Source organism: Amblyomma americanum, chromosome 1 (genome assembly GCF_052857255.1).
Source record: "Amblyomma americanum isolate KBUSLIRL-KWMA chromosome 1, ASM5285725v1, whole genome shotgun sequence".
In the NCBI taxonomy this organism is placed as follows: domain Eukaryota; kingdom Metazoa; phylum Arthropoda; class Arachnida; order Ixodida; family Ixodidae; genus Amblyomma; species Amblyomma americanum.
The window spans coordinates 196,571,006-196,589,485 of NC_135497.1; the positions used below are offsets into that span (position 1 = coordinate 196,571,006).

An 18,480-nucleotide genomic window follows, 5' to 3' on the forward strand; every position below is an offset into this window, starting at 1 on the left:
GTTAATACCAGCAAGCTGCTGCCAAGGGTACAACCAGATATCATTCTGTCAAACTGATATGATACTCCATAACAATCAAAACATAAAACCAAAAAAGAGAAACTGAAGAATCATGAGGTGAATATATCTCATATTCCCTGTGTTCATTGTTCACCTCATGACTCTTCAGTTTCTCTTTTTTGGTTTTATGTTTTGATTGTTATGGAGTATCATATCAGTTTGACAGAATGATATCTGGTTGTACCCTTGGCAGTGGCTTGCTGGTATTAACAGCGCACGTGGTTTATCTTTCTTTTGGTTTTGTAATCTTTCTGTTGGCTAACACTGCTATATATTCAAGTTGCCTGCTCTTAATAAACTAGTTGGAAGTTGCGCTCTGTTCTTGTCGTATGTGTTACTTTGTTGTGTCCTGTTTTCTTTGCGCAAGTGCATTATTTGTTAGAAATGAACCAACTCGCCCAGACAAGAGTGTTAATTCAACATGTTTCCTTCTTGATGCATGCATAGCTTGACCTATGGTAGGTGGTCAACAATGTACCTTTCCACTAGCTGAGGCTAAACTGCTGCATGTAGACATGCTAATACAGGTGCTACTCGAGCTGTACAGCTTTATTCGCTGAATGTGTTCAATAGCACGAGTGCCACCTTTCCTCCATTTTTCTCTTAAAAGTAATTGTACCTTGTTGTGTATTTTCGTGACACAGTTTCATGGACTAATACTGTCTTTCTTTCTAGGAAGCTCAGGCGATCTGGATCGTCCACTGGATGTAAAGGAGTGCAGTGGCCCTTTTATTGGCAGCTGCACTCCTTTCTTGGCACACTGCCAGTAAATGACAGTGACCTGATGCAGGAGAGCGTGGAGGTAACCTTTTTTTTTTTGCCTGTAGCACAGTTCAGCCTGGTAGCAGCGTAGTGAATGCTATGTGCCTGCTTTCCATTCCTCTTTGCAGACACCTTTCAGAAACCACTATAAAGTTTTTGAGGAACAGTACGGAAAAAGGAATAAACAGAGAGTTGAAAGCAATATCATGTGTGCAAACATGCCTTTGCTTCTCCATTTGTGTCGTACCGCATCGTTGCTTACAAAGGGCTAATTGATGTCGATCTAGGTTGCATCGAAGCACTACACGACACCAAAAGCAAACTACACAAACAATGCGAAGAGCCACCTCACTCAGAGCTTGACGTGTTTTTATTGAAAAGAATAGAATGAGCATGGTCGAAAGAGATAAGCATATGAACATAACAGCAAGGTATATATCAGCAAGAACACATGAAAGAAATCATAGTTGTCGAAAACCCAACAAAAACATTAAAAACCAATGTGGCAAATGAGTAAGTGACAAGGAGGACCTTACGCACAGTCCTATAAAGTGTTTTCAGTAGCTTCCTTACAAAATGGTTTTTGTGCTTGGACATCATACACAGAACACAGAATTGAGCCTCTCGGCACAATGTGCAATGCATCTCAAAATGTGACGGCCCAGACCCTTTCAGTGAGGCTTCATATATGCTCTTTGACAAGAAAAGTTTAAGTACTAGAAATTAATTGCAGGGATTGGACAGCGTGCCACTATTGACATGAGTGGCGTATGTAGCAGCACGGCCATCATAAGTCATTTCTCCACAACATGTGGCAGCCATGTTGTGTTCAGTGTAAAATTGACATGGTGCTCCAGCACAAGGATTTCCTCACATTCAAAAATTAATAGAGTTACACAAGGACAAGAGGCAATGCAAAGTTTGCGCCGTAAGACAGTCTGTTTTTACTAATGAGTAGGAAGCTCTCTTATCCCCCTGCGATTTCTCTGTATCTTGTCCTGTTATGTTTTCAAGAGTCTGTGATCAAGGCTTTACTTGCCTACCAACCATCATATGATTCTGTATTTTAGTGGCTGACATATCTTTGTCATTTTCTCTTTTTTCCTCCATTCACAGATGCCAGAGGATCCAGCCCACACTGGGCAAGAGATTGTCTTTGAGTACGAAGACAACTTGATACCCGTACCCGCTACAATTCCCTGCACTCTGGAAGAGGGCAATGACAGCACGGCAGGCAGCGAGCCAGCAGGCAGGGAGCAGGGGACAAGTGGGGAGCGATGTGGAAAATCCAATCTTCGCAGGAAGCGGCCTTCCAGCTCACTGCTTCGTGAGCTGATGGCCATGCATCAACAAGCTGAGGAACGTGCAGCAAAGGCTGCGCAGGAAAGCAGCGAGCTGCGAAAGCAACTCATCGAGCTCCAGAAAGAGAGCAATGAGGTGCAGAAGGGCATGTTACAGGTGATGAAGGACTATTTGCAATCCAAGGAGAATAAAGAATAATTGATTCTGTCCTGTCTGTAACAAGCAAGGCACTGCCAGTAATGATATGCTGTTGACAATGCTTATGCAGAAACCTGTTTCAACTTTTCTAGAATTCCTCAAAGTTGACATGGACAATGCAAGAACTTGTGTACAGTTACTAATGTACAAGTGGTCACAAACGTTTCTGGCACACCGAAATCATAAGGCACCTAAATTTCCTCACTGCATATAGAACAGAAGCCATGAACTGAGGGGTGGAATATGCAGGCACACACTGCAGTTTGTGGCTGCATGTTTATACTGCTGAGCGATTAAGTTTTGCCACAATTTCCGTCTTCTGAACTTTTTGATGAGATACTTTGTTCATGCTCTTTGAAAAACAACTGCGTGCTTACAGACGAAGACTATGTCTATGTTCTGCCTCTGTCTTCGTCTGTTAAGCGCAGTTGTTTTTCCTACATGGAATGGAGACGTCACTTCCTGTTCAGACTGCAGAACGGTTGCAAAGATTCCACATATGAAAATGAGAAATGAACACAGATGAACCAAAAGCAGCTTAAAAGCACATACCTGGTGTTTCAGGGAAGGTGATCACTCATGTTTAAAGACAGGGTTTTTGAGGTGAATCATGTTGAATAGCTAAGTGATTAAATTCTAATAGTTAACTTTTAAACTATTGCCAAAAGACACCTGCTTGCAATTAGAGATTTGTAGCAGACCGTTAAGAATGGCCATATCAGTTTAGAAATTCGAAAATGCCATTACCCTCGGTGCTGTGGCACGACAGAATTTGGCTACATCGTGCTATAATACATGCACTTTCGAACAGTATGTAGGCAAAGCAACCCCTCCAGGAGTCGTAACTAGTAGAAATAGCCAAATTTTGTTGTGCCACAGCGGCGAGAGAAATGGCATTTTTGAAATTCAAAAACTGATATGGCTATTACTAATGGCCGGCTACAAACCTCTAATTGCAATCAAGTGCCTATTGGTAATAGTTAAAAGCTAACTATTATAACTTAGTTAGGCACTTCGCTAGTTAAGATGATTCGCCTGTTTTTGACGTCCGCCTGTTTTTGACGTCCGCCAACACTCGTACTACTATGCCGCAAATTGCTTCTCGTTGCCTCAAAAACCTTATTTTGAAAAATTAGTGATCACCTTCCCTGAAACATCCGGCATATGCACAGTTGGATAAATATTTTCAACCTGTATGCCACAAAACACACTGAAATAAACTCGTGCACCAACATGGCAGTAAATGCAAGGCATTTCACTTTGAAGCAAGGTGCTTTGCCAGGGCATTTCTTACGGCCACCCCTGAAGGTTCCACTTGACTGCTTGTGCAGACGGGCTGTGACCGTCGCCTGTCTTCTACATGCACCACATCCAGCCAGTTAGAGTCACAGCTGTCGGTAAGTTCTTCACATATGTTGTGAAGGACACAGCATGCTCGAATGACATAGGGTACATTAACAATGTCACATTCCAGGCCCTTCAGTAGAATTCTGAAGCGTGCCTTGAGGCGCCCAAAAGCATTTTCCACCACACGTCTGGCACTAGAAAGGCGAAAATTAAATTCCTGTGCATCAGAACCGATAATGCCGGAATGTGGGAAGGGCTTCATTACATTCTTCTGCAGTGGGAAAGCTTGGTCGGCAAGGAAGAGAGGCCCAATCTGCACACCTTCAATTTCTCTCACTTCCCTCTTGAACAAATCGCTGTCCAGAATCTTTGGAAGCCGCGACACTTCAAAAACTGCAGCATCATGGTTTCGGCCAGGAGACCGAGTGTTCGTGTACAAAAATTTGTACCGGTGGTCTGCGACAGCCAAAAGAATTGTGCTGGACCACCCCTTATAATTGTGGTAATCCACAGCGTGTTCCGAGGGTGGACAAACTTCAATGTGGCAGCCGTCGACAGCTCCTACGCCCTGCGGGAAGCCTGCGACTGCTGCAAACTGCCGGAGATGTTCGGCCAGCTCGTGCGTCCTCGGCATTTTTATATACCGAGGTTCCAGCACTTCCACCATCGTGTCGCAAAACTCCCTCACAATATTGTTTACTGATGAGCGGCTCACTCCAAACACATTTGCGACCGTCCTCTCTTCTGCTGAGGTGGCTAGGCGATATATGGCAATCGCCACACGTTTGCGCAGCGGTATCGCCTTGCGCATGTACGTATCCCGCCGCTTCATGTACTCGCACACACCCACGATGTACTGAAATGTGCTCCTGGTCATTCGAAAATTTTCTCTGAAGCCACTCTCCGGAAGGTGCGGGAGAGTTGTTTCATACCACGACGTTTCCCGGGGGTAAGTCCACACACTACGCTCACGCGAGCACAGCCTTGCAGCTAAGGCTTGCAGACGCCTGCACGTTCTCTCCGCTTGCTCTTGTTCAGCTTACCGTTCTTCCAGCTCGTCGAGAATTGCGAGCTGCCGCAAACGTCGCTCCTGCATTTCCGTCTGACAGGCGGCGAACATAGCCAGGAACCCGCAGCCTCTGTCCACAGCGTCCGGCACGGGCTTGCTGTGAGCCATCACGATGTATGACTTCGCGCCGACGCATGGCGCCATGGCACTCACACGCAAACCACAATAAGAGATGATAGAAGAGAATTTAAAATAACACTTATTCTAGCGAACAATTAAAATAGGAAAATAGTTGGTAAAATGAAACGTGGAGCGCGGCAGGAAGACGGGCGGCAAGTCGCAGAGAGAGCCAAAGCAGACGGGATTGACTTGGCTCTCGGGTCGCCTGCGGAGTCGACTGCACCCAATGTCGAAAGACTTTCTTAAGTTTTGTCTGACTTTCAATAACCTCGGGACAACAAATTTCCCTGCACAGATGTAACCAAACTTCGTTCGAAGAAAACTTCCTACGTTTGTGTTTTAGGTAAGATTTTGTGTACCACTTGCAATTAGCCGTGCAGATTTCTCTTCTGGAGCAACAACGTGACCGACACAACTGCGCACACCGAGAACAAATTTCCGCGTGTAACACCACCAAACTGCAGTTCAGGATAACCAAGGTTAACTCCGCCTAACCACGGTTGCGCTTAACCGCGGTTAAGCCGGCCGTGTAACTAGGGTATTATAGTACCTGTCGATCCACGGAGAGGCGGCGAGGTCAGGCCGAGGCGAACGTCCCAGCGTTCAGTGTAGCACACGCTGGCGCCGCTCCCACTTCGGCATGTGGCAAGCGCTGGTCACGCAGAAAGCGGCGAAGGAAGCCGAGCGCACTGTCGCTAAAACAAGCTAACAAGAAAAAAGAACAGCTGCTGATGGAAAATCCTTAGGACTCGAGCGCGGCTACCAGTGCTATCTATGAGCCGTCCTAGAATACGCTACGCCTTTCCTGCAGTGCTTGTCATGCTTACATCAACTCTCGACAACAGGATAGACTGAATTATTTTGCCGGTTGCTGTATCTATACCCAAATCTTCTTTGACCAGAAACCTTTTTTTCGCAGCGAAAGGGTATTTGTATTGGGTCTTGTCTAGCCCTTATTTCACACGATATCTTTTAAACTTTTTTGGTGCAGGCATTCTCGGGAGGGACCAGCTTTTGTAACTTTTAGATATGTGAATAATTTCTTGATCATTTTAAATTCTGATTTTGACAGTTTGTTTGAAGTCAACGCTGCTAAGATTTTATTAGATCTTTACCTACAATGCCGCTAGCTTGTGTCTTGAAATGAGCTACCGAGAAATGAAGAGCTGAAATTTTTCACAGCTAAAACTCGCGTTTCGTGAGAGTCATTTGTGTTGGATTATAGTCTTTGCACCACCAAGGAATTGCCTTTTGACTCGCCCCGATAAAAGGTAGGGAAGCCAACGAATGCGTAGTCATGCGTGGAGTCTACGCTTCAAAGTTCGCGCCCTCGCCAGTTGCGCGTACGGTGCCAGGTTGGTCGTCCTGTAACGACATGCTTCCCTCGGGTGGCTGCAGTCGCCGACACACTCCCTCAAAAGACAGAAAGCGGTTCTTAATCGACAAGGTATGAGGATTCGCGCACCACGGTCAAGCATGAAGTTTTGCCACATATGCACAAGGGCTCCCACAGCCTCAAGGAGGTAAATAGTAGACACGAGGTAGCGTTAGTTTTCTCAGTCGCTTGCAAGTTTTCTCCGCTCCAAGCTAGACAAAGCACGAGACTGCTTAGTCCGCTGCGTAATGGTAGTGTTTCATGCTTTCCCCCTGACTTGTGGTATATATGGCGGACAGGGCGGCGCGTGAACTACCCTAAGGGAGCATGGCAAAAAGCTTGAGAATCATGAGGATAAATGCGCGCATTTGGTCGCGCACGTTAGCGAGTGTCGATGTGAGCCAAGGCTTGACGCGGCTCTTGTGGGAAGCCTTGCACGCGAGCGCCTGCGCGTAAGAGACGCCTCTGCAAAGTTGTACGCGGCTGAGTTTTATTTCCTGCTAGGGAGCAGGCGATACGTTGGCAAGTGGTTAGATACGGCAACTGGTAAAAGAAGAAAACAAGAGAAACGTTGTGCAAGTGCCCATATTCTTGAGCGTGTCGCAGTGGCTGTAAGTCTGCGTGTTTCGATGGCATACCAATGAACGGTTTAAAGTGGCACTGGTGTCCGCCGTCTCCTGATTTATTTCTAGCCGAACTTGACAGAGGCCTTTGTAGCCGCCTTGCTAAATAACTTAAAAGTAACAAAAGCGTTTAGATATGTTGACGATTATTTAATATTCCTTGACTGTCATTCTGGGTCCTTCGAATCACTTGTCACTAACACACTAAACGTAGTACGTGCAGACTTATCGCCTCCTATCATTACCAATGAATTGCCATCAGAGGACAGTCTTCGCTTCCTTGACATCAGGTTTTTATTTCAAGACGATCAGATTTACTGGAAATTCGAACCACGAGCCAACAAGCCACTGCTCTCGTATGACTCTGCGCACTCCAAACTTGTAAAGAGGGGCATTGCCAAGTTATGCTTCACAAATGCCATAAAAATATCCTGCCCTCAGCTAATGACCGAAAGTTTTGCTCAACAAGTACAGAGGCTAATTGAAGCCGGTTTTCCTATGCACATCCTTGTAAGAGTTGCCGCAAGACTCCTTAAGGAGATCTGTTACCCTCATGTTCTACCACCGTCCATTCACTAAGCAAACAGAAACTGGCTGTGATTCCGTACACTCACAGCTTGTCCCACCACTTGAAGAAGATTGGACAACGGGCAAAAGTGAAATTCATTTTTTTTCAGCTTCAGAGAAGCTGCAGAAACTTTGCAGATTGACAAGACCAGGCCCTGCTACAAAGAGTGGGTGCAAGATGAATCATCAAACCAAGTTCGTTAAATGTGCGGAATCCATTGTGTACTGCATACCATTGACGTGCGGAAAGAAGTATGCAGGTCAGAGTGGAAGGTGCTTGAACGAGCGCCTTCGTGAACATCATTACAATGTTAAAGAAAAGAAAGGTGGTTTTTCAGATGCGCACTGCAGAAAATGTGAATCCAAGTGTAAACCTCTTTTTCAAGCATGCACGGTCATTTGCAAACTCACGCGAGAAATAATCCAAGCAGATATAATAGATAGCTTAGGTGATAAGCGCATAGCGAAACCCTCTGTTGGGCTATCTCTTAAGGAATTAGATTACCTAAGAGGCCACTAACAACTGACTGTCGGCCGCGCTTGCGCAATGTATCGCCATGCCTTGTATATCTACAGGCTCTCTTCCGCAATAAACTGTTGCAAGTTAGCGCTCGTGTGTATTCTTTCATCTCCTTGTCTGGTGTTGCGCTATTTTATACGTCAGATTTAAGCTGCTCTGCGGTTTTTCGCTGACTTTGGGACACGTGCGAGCTATCGCTGGCGTTGGAGCATTCTGAAGAGTTGCGTTCTGTTTCTTCGGCTTTTTAACTGCAACATGCCAGAGTTGACGCGAACGCCAGGGATCAATGCCTTATTCGTCTTCTAATAGGCACCGCTGTGCGACGCGTGGTCTCCGTGGCATATACGGCTTGCGCCACCGCTACTGATCTACCGAAACGATAACCGCGACAACTAATGGTTCGCCATTTTTATTTCCTGTTCAGTTCCACCACTGGTCTTCTCCCATGCTGAGACGGCAAAAGAAAAAAAAACCGGTGCGATCGAAGGAGGTCTCAGTGCGGTTATTGTCGAGTGATTTTACATGTCTCCGCGGCTGCGCGATTTCTGTTGGATGACCTTGGTTGCTAGCGCCTTCAGCTTCCATCATGCTTGTCTTGTATTAGGTGTGCAACTGTTTGTAGTAGGTTAGTAAACAAAACGCAGTACACTCTTGTTATGGCAAGTTGATCGGAACGACAGATCATTTCGTAATAAACGACATTTCGATAAAATCGAATTAACTTCGAAACAGCTCAACTAGCGCGCTAAACGCCGCTCAAAACCTCACGACTGTATACTGAAGCCAGAGATTTAAGTAAACAAGGTTATTTCTTTATTTGAGACATAGGGAGAGCTCCACAAGCATCTGGACGAGTCCGTCAGAAAACATTCGTCACTCTCGAAGCGACAGTAATTTTATTTGTGTAAAAAGAGAAGCACAGTTTGAAAAGCCCTGGCGAGCCTTTCTGGCGGAAACGAGTACGGCGCCTCTTCAGTGTCTTGAAACGGCTCATGTGGCGCTGCGTTCGACGGCGCTCTACTGGTCGCATTCTTTCATTTATGTTTCAGGGAAAAGTGGGGTAAAACGCGACATTTTGTTACTAAGCGCCCTCTAACCTTTAAACGCGCAACCATTTAACTCGATATTCAGATATTTATCCTGCTTCAATTCCCAACACGGGAAATTACGATTCCCCAATTCATTCGGTGCGGTAGATATTTTTAATAAGAATTTTTTTTGTTTCTTTTGCGACCAGCTTGCTGGTCTGGCAACTTGTGATCGCTGACGTCGCAAAGGCATGCTCGCCCCGCGTCGTCTGCTGCGCGCTGTTCGCCGCGCTGAGATGCTTGCATGCACACCGTGGACGGCGGTCGCTCAAAAAGATACACATATTTTTTAGCTTAGCGAACTAAGATGAATCTTCCGTGTTTTCTTTTCGGAAGCCTTCAGCGTAGTCCACGAGCTTAGCGATCCTTGGGGAAAGTGGTCTTGCTCGTGGCGCCCGTCTTCTGATTGTTGACGAAACAGAAATCGATGGAACCCTGCTGTATTATTTTGCATTTAGAAGCACGTTATTCGTATGTTATGAGTGTGCTCTCTTTAGCAGCCAACTGCTCCCGTATGTGAAACGCGGCACGTGCCATGCGTGCCTTCCCCGATATGTGCGCCGTGAAGGGCGTGGCGGTGGCGTTCCGTCACTGATCGCCAAGTTCTTGCCTTCTATTTGTCGTCTCGATAATTAAGCTCGAATAGCCAAAAGGTGCCACTATAGAGTAAAGCTTGCGGCACGAAAGCAGCACAGAAAAGTGCCGAATGCGACGGCTCCCCAGCTGCATGAACGCTTTGCTAGTTGTGTGTGCGTGTGTTAGTCGAATATACATTCTTTCGGCTGGTAGAACCCTTTTGCAAAATCAAGCCGCTGGCAAAACTCAATGCGACTCGAATGTTTCACGACCCGCATCGAAGAATAGCCGCCGCCGTCTTCATTTCGCCCCGGCGCCGGGCTACTCCGACTCCGGCTCCCGAGGATATATACTGGTCGCTTTTTTCCGCTGATTGCCCTTATTAGGCCAAAAAGGCGTGTATTCGCTAAATGAGTGCTTCAAGATAAAAGTACACTGTTTAGTATTTACTGTGCGCGCGCGAAGTTCCGCCAGGAATGCGACGATTACAACTGGAGCCCCGCGCTGAGGTTGTTTACATACCAAATGATTCCCAGCGCACAAGAAAGAGACCTAGACAAAACAAAGCGCACTACTTCAACTAGTTTATTTCCGCGCAATGCGTTTACATTTTTACAATGCAGCGCATAATGGCGCGCAGAAAAAAAAACCCACAAACATATAGGCGATACGTCGGGCTCCTTGATAGCGACGATGAACATGTTACACGAAGCAACGTCACAAGCTAAACAAAAACATTACTGCACACAGAACTAGTAAACACGTAAATGGGCAGCCCTGGAACAACCGTTACTGTGTCATGTTTTCTGTCAGTCTACGCCTCTTTCTTGTGCGCCGGAAACCATTTAACCAACTAGCCTACCAGTTCGTCCTGAGCAAATTGCTTACATAGCTGCGCACAAAGAGTGCTGCTCATTTGCATGGCATAAAACGCAAGATAGGCTCTCTTTATCTCAAGTATTATCTGCACTTGCTCACAAATTCTGGTATCACTTGTTTACACAATACGATAACACTGCAATAATCGCCGATGATGCGATTGCCTCCCTGGGATATGCTTCGCGTAAGACCGGCGCTTCCCGCTAATTGTGTCTGCTTCCTGCGATGACACAAATACTTTATTTTAAATAGTTTTGTCTAGAAATGCGTTCGGTGACCAGATTAATTAGCGAGAAGAGCCAAATTTGTTGTCCACTGCAGTAGACGCTGACGACTGCTGCCAGCTGCCTTCAGCATAAGCTCTGTAGACCGGGTAACATCGGCACTTCTTCCTTATAATATATGCGCGTCCTGCGATGTAAGCAGTCGTCGCTTTGAGGTTACTTGTAAATTTACTCTTCGCAACAGCCGAAATCGCACACACAGATCCTGCGGCCTTGCTATAGGCCTCGTCACAAAAGGGGCCAGCAGTTCGCCGTCGACTGAAATGCAAGAAAATGGCTAATGTTCACCACTGATTAGTGTTAAAGTGTTAAGATATTAAATTGAGCCGCTCGTCCCGCTTTTTTCTGCACGGAAAAGGTAGACACAAGCGTAGTTTTTGAGGCCGTCGCCTCACCGCTCCAGTAACGCAGTATGTTGCCTCTGCAACGTTCAACAATAAAATGTTATGTTGCTGTAACGTTGCCTGAGGTACGTTATGATGTTCCAGAATTAGATCACAATAACGTTTATGGGTATACCTAGCACCAACGCTGGGTACTAACATCTCGCCAAGGTTTCTGAGTGCATCATTTGACAACGTTTGTGAAGATGAACTTGATAATGCAATACCGACAAGGCCAATAATTCGCTGATATTGCAGTTTATTGAATCTTACTGTCTCTCGTGAACCCAGTGAATGCATTGTAACTATGAACAGGGCTCGGAAGCACATGCGTTTTCACCGTATGCATTTGCATAATGTTCGCGCAAAGACGGCAGTGCGGGCTAATATGTCTTTAAAGGTATTGCAACATGGTCGTGCTCACTTTTTATAATTTTTTTTGTCATTACAAGCTCAAAAAAGCACAAAATAGCTTCTTTTGACTGGCGAGTGCCACTGGCTCTAAAACGAGGGCCTGATATAAGGAATATATAAGCTCGCTGAGAATCTCTCTGATAGGTATGTGTGCGCAGCGCGATGACGTTTTCTGGTTCGTAATGTTTCTGTGGCGCAGGTGTTTAGCGCATGGATTGATCGTGTTACTTGATCGCCCCGGAAATGCTTGCTGTGCAATAGGTGCGCTAATGCACTGTAAAAACAAATCGGCACCTTGCGATCAATTGCCTTGAAAGTTTCTTTGCGCTTAACCTATGCAGAGGGTCATTATTATTTTCACGTAGGATGTGCGTGCGTTTTTCCCAACTGCTGACACAAATTAAGCGGCAACGTTATTTTGTACACTACTTCTCACTCCAACGCCAGGATAATGACATATCAATGTTGTCCATATGTTATATACGTCACCTGATCATCAAGAAAGGTGAGATTAGCAACGACAGCCTTATGTGCTGACATTGGAAACTATTTCGACAACGTTCTGGCAACATTTCGAGTTGCTTGAGCCGGCGTGAAGCTTTCGCTCGGCCGCACAAGCCTAAGCGACGAGCGGCAGCGTCGTGCAGTGTTTTTTGCGCGTGTGGCTTGCCTCGCCGTTCGGTTCTATGCGCGAGCACCGATTGAAAGCACATATCCGCTGGTGCACGCACGTCGCGTATGTCACCCTGGCTAGCATATGAGGTCCAATGAGTTTAAAATTTTTAAAGTTTATGGAATGTCACACGGGCTAGCCCCAACAAGCCCCCCCCCCCCCCCCTCTCCCCCACACACGTACAGTCTTCTGGTTCCCACTTAATTCTCTTTACTACGATACGCGGTCGTTGGTCGTGCTGGCGTCGTCGTCGGTCTAGCGTCACAGACCGGTGCGTCAGCGACGGCATCTGCATCCAGACCAGCCAGCCGACCCTCGATCGGCGTCGCATCGGCCTAGTGTGACCGGACCCTACCCATAGTGAAGAAAGGCTACGTTACTGTTATCGCTTTTGCGGCACCAGTCACTCACATACGAGGGACGACTGCTACTTCGATGGCCCGGGAAAGTACAGTGGACAAGAGACCTCGCTGCCCGCATTGCAGCAACGATAGTAGACGACGTTGCTCCGTGTATGCCGCGGTGACGTCACGAGAGCATTCAATATGGCGGTAGCTGCCGGTGGGAGGAGTTTCCCGGTCTCAATTTGGGTCGAATTTTTTGGAATCTACATTTCGTCCTGGGCGCCCAAATTTCGGAAATTGAATCATATGCTCGTGTATTAGTCGTTTAAGTGCACAAAACTGCAATATGAAGAACGACCGTGTGGTGGCCACTGTAAGGCTGTAGACGTTCGCCACTTCTAAGCAGAGAAAAAAAAGAAATGCGAAGAGAGCCTTGCTGAACGAGAAAGCGGTCGAAGAGGTGCAAACGTCTGCTCGCCACATTTTTCAGAACTGCGCAGCTCAGCAGACCAAGCATCCTCGATTACTGCAAGCATTTATTTATTACAAATGGGTATTGGTCTTATCTCATGAAAGGTTTAAGAATGTGGCGCGCCTCACGTTCTTTCAATCGAATTGTTCTAGCAGCAAGCTACACGTGGGACAAAACGCGATATTGCGGCGCCCTTGAGGGCCGAAAGTACACAGTTGATAGTTTTATTGCTAATGGGCAGAGCTTTAGAGCGCTTCCCTTGTTTTATTTTTCCCTTTCATGATCTGAACGTCCAAAAGGAAAACGCTATGACTGCCGAGTGCCACGGCGAAGACATGAAGAAAGCACTGGACAGCATCAAGCAGTGCCGGTGCCACCAAACGTTTCGTCTCCCTAAAGACGTCCACCACAGAACAGCAAGACAGTGAGGAAATTCAAGGGGCAGAAAATGCACAAACTTTTTTTTTTTTCAGAATGTAAGCGCTGCACATTTTCCAGGCGAGCAAAAATGACGACTGGTACAGCCCATTGGACGTGGAACAAGCCATGTTAGGTCTCGCGTATATACGATCACATCCAACAGCTCGTGTTCAGCAGCTGCAACCCCAACCGAATCGCATGTCCATCCGATTGAAAGGAGGAAAAAAAAGTAACAATCGTAGCACATAAACAAAAAAAAAAGGTTGCGAGGAAGGCAGACAATTGAAAAGACTCGCGTAGCCAGGCTACAGAGGGACGCCGTGGTGAAAGGCTCCGGAAATTTCGACCACCTGGGGTTCTTTAACGTGCTCTGACATGGCATAGTACACGAGCCTCTAGCATTTCGCCTCTATGGAAATTCGACCGCCGCGGCCGGCATCGAACCCGCCTCTTTCGGGTCAGCAGCCGAGCGCCATAACCACTGAGCCACCGCGGCGGCTTAGCCTCAAGTTGGTGATGGGAATAAAACAGGGAAGGTTTCTGTCTGGATACAGTGGTTGTCTTGTCAATAGGCTCAGAAAGATTGTGTTGGTGTCCACGGAGACAAGTTGGAGTGAATTCAATGCAGGACTACGCAATATATTGATTTTGGAAGGGCCTCATTTTAACCCGCGCACTGTCGCATTTTGCCGCAAGAGTTGGGGCATTGAGCGACATTTCGAGCTTTTTAATACTATATACGTTTACTCTGTTCCGCTTCAGCTGGGAGCTTCATTTCTCATAGCCAACAATTCTGGACAAAAGCATTTTTAAACGGAAAAGAGTTTATGAACGCATTTTTTCGTATGTTGAAAGATTTCACTATAAAAATAAATATATCCGCAGGTCTCCCGTCAGCAGATTCGCATTTTTTTTTGCTATTGGCGTTTTTGATGTCGTCAAAAGCGTTCCCCGTTGGCTTTTTACGGCAGTCTTAACTGCTCGATGAGAGCGATGGAGAAAATTTAAAAGCAAGATTTGACTACACATCGAAAGAATGGACCATTACCTTCGATATTTCCACAACAGTACCTTAAAATTTTTCAATATTCAAAATTCCTGTCCAAATATGTAGGACATGACTGAGCGGAATTGCAGGACGGTAGCAAATAGTTGTTTTATTTGTCTGTTGACACCTATGAAAACTAAAATGAAGGCGATGATTTGAAAATTTCAGTCGCGTTTTTCCCCACTTTCTCTCATATTTTTAGGCGTGTGCGACTTAAATTTAGTGCCTTGAACGTTTACTCCACATCTGTCAAACAATATACATCTGAGAGCTTCTCGGAACCTCTTTTTCCTGTATGTTTCGTGATGCATTCGCGGTGCTTGTAGCGCAAAGGAAACAGTGTTCGCTCTGTCATTACAGCTGAGGGCCCCCTTTTTTGTTATTTTATTCATTCCCTTGATGCTGTTGCTGCTTTTTCCAGCCAAGCTCCGCGCGTGCGTCCGGCGGAAGTTCGGGCGGACCTTTTCTCTACAACAGCTGCGCCGGCTGTTCGTTGAACCTGCAACGAAATAGGGCCCGCAGCGCGTTCAGCAATAAACCTCTACACCACTGCGTATTTTTCCACGCACAAAACAAAAACAAAACAAAGCAAAATAACTCATCCCCGCACATCGCCCGATGACCACCAGCGATATCCCCAAAACCTGGGTGCAAATAACCGAGTGACTATAATGGTTATTGCAGCGCTTATCTGCATACACAGCACGTCTTCAGAAAGAAGAAGTAGAAGGCTGTCTGTGTGGTACGTCCACTCAAGGACTCATTCGCATAGGGACCGCGGGAATAACTGCAACCCCGACGCCTTGGCGCTCCGTAACGCGTCACGACACTCAGCGTCAGTACACGTGGCGTGTTCAATCCTAGCTCGGCGTCATTTCATGTACACGGGCGACCGTGGCCTGATCAGTTTCGCTACCTCTATAGGCAGTGCAACGGAGGTAACACACTTCTTTACCACCCGGCGCAAGCTTTTGTCGAACCACGGGTGGAAATATATGAAGGAAGCCAACAGTCACCGAAACCAAGGAAAACATAGGGAAGTTTTTTTTTTTGTAATTTATGGTTTTGATTAATGAGAAGTTAGTGGTGTAATTATATCATGCCTGAAAGTTAATTGACAAGAAAGTCGAAGAAGAAAGCAAGCACATGCCGCCTGCGGCATTTTGTGCGTGGGTTCGTATCCCACTGGCGGCATGTGGTTGTCTCTGCTTACACTTTCTAATGAATTTTCTTCCAGGCATAAGGTGATTACACCGCGAACTTCTCATTAATCAAGACCATAAATTTAAAGAAAGAGCGACATTCTCCTACGCTTGCCTTGGTTTTGGTGGCTGAACCGCTTCAGAGATGCATTATGTTCTGCTGTCGAGAAAAATCTGAAAACTTGTACGTGTATATTTGGAACCCGCTAATTCACAAAAATAGCATTAATGGCTCGAAATCTTTAAGCTTTCACACTTCCTTGTCCACTAAATTGTAGCCTTATTCTTAAAAAGAATACACATTTACGCCAAGTCAATGATTTTCATTATCTTCCGAAGCAGTTTCGACGACGAAAACTGAGCTACAGTGTAATTTAGTAAAACATTGCACCGCGTGAGACAAGAAAAACGTTGCAGCACCAGACAGCACTTCGTAGTCGCTGCGCAAAACTTCGCGAGGTTAATATTTATTTCATGTTTTTGATAAGCGATTGTTGCTTTTTCTATGTATCAAATGGCTTTACAATTTTGTACAGCAGGAATTTCAAATGTAGCCGACATCATTGACATCGTGAAAATGCCTCTCGACGCTTTTAAAAAGAAGTTCGAAATGTCGCGTGCGCAATTGTAGACGTTATGCCACAAAGGCATAGGCGCCGAGTTTTCAATCTGCCTGGGGGGGGGGGGGGGGGGGGGGGGTACAGTTAGCACCCCCTCTCTTTGTCATTCGCCCTCCCCTCCTCCTCCTTCGTCCGGGCATGCTCCTTGGCAACAGATATTTATTTTGCTCTCAGGATACAGAGTACATTACAGAGGGGAACGGCAGTTCAAAGCGATGTAGAAGATAAAAGGTAAGGGGGCCAAGTACTGATCCTTGAGGAACCCCAGAACCAAGTGGTACTGTAGAGGAATCAGCGTCATTAATGCTGACAAATTCAACACGAGAAGAAGGAAGTCCACGGATCCAGTTAAGAACTGCAGGGTCAATGTTCGGCACACTTAGTTTATGTGATAGCAGCGAGTTATTAACTTTATCGAATGCTTTAGTAAATCAAGAAATATGCAGTCAGATGAAAAAGCGGAGTCTGAATACAAGTGGAAGTCGTAAGTGAAGTAAAGTAGTTGAATGTCACAAGAGAAAAACTTTCGGAAGCCATGCTCTGTTACAGAGAATAAACTGTTATCCTCCAGAAAATTAACAAGACGTGTAAGTATATGTGCCATTATTTTGCATGCTATTGATCTCAAAGATACGGGTCAATGGTTAGATTGATTCTGTTTATCTCCGGCTTTATGTACTGGTATAACCACAGCAGTCTTCCAGTCTTCAGTAGTACACCATGATGATACGATTGTAAGAATATGCATTTCATGGTGATATAACTATATTCTTTATTAGCATTCCGTATAAATTTGCCCTTTATACCATCAATTCTGGTAGAAAATTTTAGATTCAAATCAATAATGGGTATGATGCCTTGCAAGTCGAACATGGTGGGATCAATCGCGAAATGATCGCACAGTCGGAGATCGGGACGTTGGATAACATTGGATGAAGAAGGAAACGACTCAACGAAAGTATCATTTAGTACAATAGCGCAGAGGTGGTCGGGAGCAGGTTCGCCGGTGGGTGCAATAACGACACTTTATTTGGTGTTTCCAGGTTTTATTATGCTCTAGAAGCTTTTGGATTAGTCTTCAGAATGATCAGGAGGGTTACTTTAAAGATGGTGGATTTAGCATACGTCAGTTCTCGTTAATTATCTGAAGCAGCTGTCTTGTATGCTGTCCAATGGACCGGTTTTAATGAATACTTAGCAGTTCGAAGAAAGTTTTTCTTTTTGTTAGAAAATGTTCGAAAACTTAGCCGTTCCGGTCGTGAAAAGCGTGCGGCTGGAAACAGAGACATCGCTTTCGGCGACCCCCCTTGCCCGTGTGAATGTGCCAGTCCGTAGCAGAAGATATGCTACCCCCTGACCCCATCGCTCAGTCTCTGGTGGGGGGGGGGGGGAGTCTTGAGCCCTCCAGCACCCCCCCCCCCCCCTCCCAGTCGGCGCCTGCGATTTTCTCTTTTCGGCTGTAAGCGGCCGGTATCTCTACAGCTGTGGGGAGACTCAACCCAGTGAGCGCACGTGTCGAGTGCGTGAGGCAGGCAAGAGCAACGAACCTTTTTTTAATTAATTCCCCGACAGCGTATGTGCGCTGTTTCGTCTCTTAACTCCCGACGTGCCCTGACTACGTCAGAGTTCGACGCCCGTGTGTCCTCTAACCGAACAATTATTTCTCGCGGTACACTGGCTACGCATCCTCGAATGTGACGATATGACGCCGACTGAAATGCTCGCCGTTAGAATGCCGCTACAGTGTAGAAACTAGACTTTTGGGTGTCATACCACCTTGAAGTGAAAAGAGCTACAACTGGAGCTAGTTGGAAATCCATCCTTGAAGGTATTGGTGAGCGCTGTCAAAATACGGAAAGGGACGAACACACAGGACAAAGCGCTTTCTAACAACTGTTTATTCTCTGAAGAAACATGACTATATACACATATTAACGTCAAATCGTACACAGAAGAGGGAAGAGCGCACGGCGTTGACAAGAGCGATATGATATATATATATATATATATATATATATATATATATATATATATATATATATATATATATATATATATATATATATATATATATATATATATATATATATATATATATATATATATATATATATATATATATATATATTGGATT

At 45.7% G+C, this 18,480-nt stretch overlaps 1 protein-coding gene across 1 annotated transcript; it reads left to right on the top strand.

Moving 5' to 3' along the window:
* Positions 1-264: 264 nt before the first annotated feature.
* LOC144094455 (uncharacterized) lies at positions 265-3,158 on the top strand. Its single transcript, XM_077628390.1, has 2 exons — positions 265-862; positions 1,939-3,158. The coding sequence occupies exons 1-2, from the start codon at positions 845-847 to the stop codon at positions 2,320-2,322; spliced, it is 402 nt and encodes a 133-aa protein (XP_077484516.1). The 5' UTR covers positions 265-844; the 3' UTR covers positions 2,323-3,158.
* The last annotated feature ends 15,322 nt before the right edge of the window (positions 3,159-18,480 follow it).